At 61.6% G+C, this 4,618-nt stretch overlaps 1 protein-coding gene across 2 annotated transcripts; it reads left to right on the top strand.

Moving 5' to 3' along the window:
• The first annotated feature begins 1,808 nt into the window (after positions 1 to 1,808).
• Positions 1,809 to 4,339, top strand: GBX2 (gastrulation brain homeobox 2). Of its 2 annotated transcripts, none has more exons than XM_047846575.1 (2): positions 1,809 to 2,331; positions 3,387 to 4,339. In XM_047846575.1, the coding sequence occupies exons 1-2, from the start codon at positions 1,809 to 1,811 to the stop codon at positions 3,908 to 3,910; spliced, it is 1,047 nt and encodes a 348-aa protein (XP_047702531.1). In that variant the 3' UTR covers positions 3,911 to 4,339. The 2 variants fall into 2 exon arrangements, with proteins under 2 accessions (XP_047702531.1, XP_047702533.1); XM_047846577.1 differs by having other exon boundaries at positions 1,809 to 2,398; positions 3,387 to 3,582.
• The last annotated feature ends 279 nt before the right edge of the window (positions 4,340 to 4,618 follow it).

Below are 4,618 nucleotides of genomic sequence, written 5' to 3'. Positions count from 1 at the left end.
CCAATTAAACGTGCTTGTAAGTGATACATAACACACGTCCAACACGGGCCAACTCCCCAACCACTAGCTCCTCGGCGTGAGCGGATTTTTAATGACTGATATAACAATGCCCATCTCGGCTCGCCTCGCAAGCCAGGTGCTTGTCGGCTGTTCCCGGCGAACGTCTAGACCCAGGAAGTTGGAGCCGAGGCCCTGGAGGCGCGTGGAAGCCCCGCGCGCGCTGGCGCGCTTTGCACCGTCTGCCCCGGCCACGAATAGATTCCCCTTTTAAAGAGAACACGAGAATCGGAAGTTTGTCTTTTTGTCACAGATTAGGGGATGAGAACATCCCTAGCTCCCACTCCCTCCCCGCCAGTTAGTCCCCTCGCTCCCAAATTCTGGGGTGTTACCATCGTCGAGACAGGGGAAACATCTTGAGGGAATCGGCTCCGTCCGGCAGTAGGCGGAGGGGACCCGCGCGCCCTCGAGTCCTCGCGCAGGAAACCGGGTGGCGGCGCCGGGGTGAGCGCTCCCTCCGTTCTCAACGTGCTTAATTAGCGCCTATTTACAAAACGCAGCTTTTATTTGAGCAAACATCATAAAGCTTTCATCAGGATAATCTCACGTTATACAATCTGGAGGCACAGCAACTCCCCCTTCCTCCCCGAGGATGGAGCAGATAAAGGACTCGCTTTATTATCATAATTATCGTGGCTGTTATTTTGGTGAGCGCAGGCAAAGTGTGTAAATAGGTGCGATGATTAAGAATGTCATGAAAAATGAGAAGGGATCGCTCGCAGGAGGGCCCAGCTCGGGATGGGGGAACCAGCAGCCTCCTCGCCCCGCCCGGGAGCGCGGGGGACGCGCTCAGAGACCCGGCCGGCTGCCGCCGGTGGCTAGGGCCTTCCGGCTCCCGACCAGCGCCCTGGGGGCGGATGTGAAGGGGCAGGACCTTGCTCCCAACTCCGGGAACCTCTTCTGGACCACGGGCGCAGCAGCAGCACCCAACGCTAGGGTGAGCCGCGGGCAGGTTTGTTCCAGCGCTAGGAGGAAGAAGTAAAACGCCCTCGGCTGAGCCGCGGTAGGTCCTAGCCCCGGAAGCTGCCCTTGGACGCGGCCTCGACGAGGCTGCCGGGCCACGGGGCTCGAGCCTTGGAGGCAACAGCCCCTTTCAAGTTTGCGCGGCGCGGGCCCGGCGCGCAGGCTCCGGCTCTCGGGCCCGCGCGCTCCGCCGGCGGCGCCCGCAGCCCGCTCCCGGCCAGCCCTGGTGGAAGGGGCGGAGCCCCGTTTTCGCTCCGCCTCCTCCCGGCGCAGCCAATAGGCGGTGGCGTCCGGCCCCACGTGACGTAAGCCCGGCCGGGCAGCAGGCAAAATGTGAATGAGAAAGAGGAGCGCGATTTAAAGGTGCTGGCGGCGCCCGCCGAAGACAAGTGCGCCAGCTTCGCGCGCTCCCCAGCGGCCCGCGGGAGGCGACGGACTGCGGATCGGACAGACGGACGCACTGACGGCTGCGAGCCGGGGCCGAGGGGGGCAGACGACACGCGCGCGGGCTCCGACGGGCAAGAGGCGGGCAGCGGCTCCAGCGAGCCCGCGGGGCCCGGGTGCCCTCTCCACTCCGGAGCTCACGACCTCACCCCGCGCGCTGCCCGCACCCGCTCCCGCCGGGCATGCAACCCGCTCAGGGCTGAGGGTCGGCGGCGCCTGTTTTCAGGGTCCGGCTCGGCCCCTGCGCGGCGCACCCGGCTGTGCTCCCAGCGCCCGGCGGGCTTCCTGGCGGCGGCGCGGCGCGGGGACTTTTCGCCTCTCGCTGGCCTCTTCCGAGCGCGTCTATGAGCGCAGCGTTCCCGCCGTCGCTGATGATGATGCAGCGCCCGCTGGGGAGTAGTACCGCCTTCAGCATAGACTCGCTGATCGGCAGCCCGCCGCAGCCCAGCCCCGGCCATTTCGTCTACACCGGCTACCCCATGTTTATGCCCTACCGGCCGGTGGTGCTGCCGCCGCCGCCGCCGCCGCCTCCCGCGCTGCCCCAGGCCGCGCTGCAGCCCGCGCTGCCGCCCGCGCACCCTCACCACCAGATCCCCAGCCTGCCCACCGGCTTCTGCTCCAGCTTGGCGCAGGGCATGGCGCTCACCTCCACGCTCATGGCTACGCTGCCCGGAGGCTTCTCCGCGTCTCCCCAGCACCAGGAGGCGGCGGCCGCCCGCAAGTTCGCGCCGCAGCCGCTGCCGGGTGGCGGCAACTTCGACAAGGCTGAGGCGCTGCAAGCCGACACTGAGGACGGCAAAGCCTTCCTGGCCAAGGAGGGCTCGTTGCTCGCCTTCTCCGCGGCCGAGGCGGTGCAGGCGTCGCTCGGTGAGTCGGCGGCGCGCGCGGCCGGGGCGCGGGGGCGGGAGGGGGGGCGGGGGCGAGCCCGCTCCGGGTTCCCGCGGGCGCAGAGGGGGCGAGGCCAAGCCCCCCACACGACCCCCCGCCCCGGCCCCCCTCTCCGGAGCAGCGGGAGGACGCGGCCGAGCGGTGCCGCGAGGCCTCCGGGGGGCATTTAGAGCCGAGCAACAAGCTAGGGCTTAGGGGTAGTAGCATTTAGCCCTCGGGGCCAGCTGCTGCGCCGGGCGGCTGTTCGTCTGTCCGGCGGCGAGTTTGGAGGAGTCTGTCCCCCCTCCCGCGCGCCGTGACCTGGGGTCCTGGATGAGTTTCAACCTTTAGGGGTGGCGGGTTGGGCTGTGCGTCTCAACCGTGCGTGTGCTCAGGGGCGCCCAGACCTATTAACCCCCTTCACTGGGCTTGGTGCTTGCCCGGGAGAAGCCGATTCCCGGGAGGCTGTGCGTCTGCGTGTGTGTTGGGGTGTCTTGTGGGAACTTCTCCTAAGGCTACAAAACTTCCCTTTCGCCAACATCATCTGCCTCAAAAAAAAAAAAAAAAAAAAAAAAAAAAAAAAGACCCGGTCTGGGATCTCCACCTCCCTGTGGCCTCACTTTGGCTGCGATGAAATCGAGGTTCAATGAATCTTCACTGGGGGGTGGGGGGAGGCAAGATGGATCGTGAATTTCCCCCTTCAGTCCTCACCCAGCCCCCACCCCGGGGACAAAGAGGATGCTGCTCTCTTGGGCCTCACGCCTCCTGTTACTTCTGCCTTAAGCTGCCGGAGGCTGGGAGGGTGCAGACGCGGCCTGGCGGCCCCTTGAGTGATGGTTCTGGGCAAAGGGCCGTCGCCTGTCCTGTCTCCTCTCCTCCTTTGAGCTTTCTCACGCCCCCCCCCCCTTCTCTACCCCTCAAAGGCCAGGAAATCACAATGTGTTAATGTCATAGAAAGACAATCCGCTAAGGGCGGGGGAGGCCCGAGTGGCGGTGGGAAGGGAAGAAGGCCAGTGTGCGAAATGTAATAAAACGCCGTTTGGTTTTGCTTTCAGTCGGGGCTGTCAGAGGGCAAGGGAAAGACGAGTCAAAGGTGGAAGACGACCCGAAGGGCAAGGAGGAGAGTTTCTCGCTGGAGAGCGATCTGGACTACAGCTCGGATGACAATCTGACCGGCCAGGCGGCTCACAAGGAGGAAGACCCCGGCCACGGGCTGGAGGAGGCCCCGCCGAGCGGCGGCGCCGCGGGCAGCACCACGTCCACGGGCAAGAACCGGCGGCGGCGGACTGCCTTCACCAGTGAGCAGCTGCTGGAGTTGGAGAAGGAGTTCCACTGCAAAAAGTACCTGTCGCTGACCGAGCGCTCGCAGATCGCCCACGCCCTCAAACTCAGCGAGGTGCAAGTGAAAATCTGGTTCCAGAACCGCCGGGCCAAGTGGAAACGGGTGAAGGCTGGCAACGCCAATTCCAAGACAGGGGAGCCCTCCAGGAACCCCAAGATCGTCGTCCCCATCCCCGTCCACGTCAGCAGGTTCGCGATCAGAAGTCAGCATCAGCAGCTGGAGCAGGCCCGACCCTGAGGGCCCAGGGAGAGCCAGGGCCTGGACCGCCGTTGGAGAAGCTACAGCTCTGGAAGGAAACCACGGTGGCCTCTGCCATGTTTGAAGCAAAACTCAAAGTCACCCCCCCCCCCACACACACACACCCAACTTTGGACATCCCAAGCACACTGAGAGTATATTCATTCAGAAGGCTGAAGACTGCTTTCGAAGGGACTACAGCTGTACCTGATGACACAGTAAATATTTATTATACTATCCTACTTTGTACATAGATATCTATATAAACTGGATCTCAGCTGCAGTATTTTGAAAGTTAGAGGACCAAACTGCCCTGTAATATTCTCCACTCACATTCCAGAAGAAAACAGAACCTCTGCTGTAATCCTCCACGGATAGCAGCCACCTTTCCATACTTTTCCAAAGGTAAACATAACACTGAAGAACAAACCCTCGTTTTTGTTTCTGTTTGGGTTTTTTTTTTTATTTTTTTGGTTTTTGTTTGTTTTTGGTTTTGTTTTTGTTTTTGTTTTAAGTTGACCGAAAAGCAGATGTTTTGGGGGCAGCCTGGAAATTTGCTTTGCTTTGGTTTTGCTTGGCGTTCTTTCCTGGGGTTGCACATCCTATCTGAGCCATGTTTGGAAGCACGTCTCTGTTGTGTTTAATTTATTTCAATGTAGCTTATTTTCTTATAAGTTATGACATTTAAACAATCGCAGTCTTGTGAAT

This window comes from Prionailurus viverrinus, unplaced genomic scaffold, assembly GCF_022837055.1.
Source record: "Prionailurus viverrinus isolate Anna unplaced genomic scaffold, UM_Priviv_1.0 scaffold_39, whole genome shotgun sequence".
NCBI lineage: Eukaryota > Metazoa > Chordata > Mammalia > Carnivora > Felidae > Prionailurus > Prionailurus viverrinus.
The sequence above is the reverse complement of the archived record's forward strand: the minus strand, read 5'-3'. Positions and strand labels throughout refer to the sequence as shown.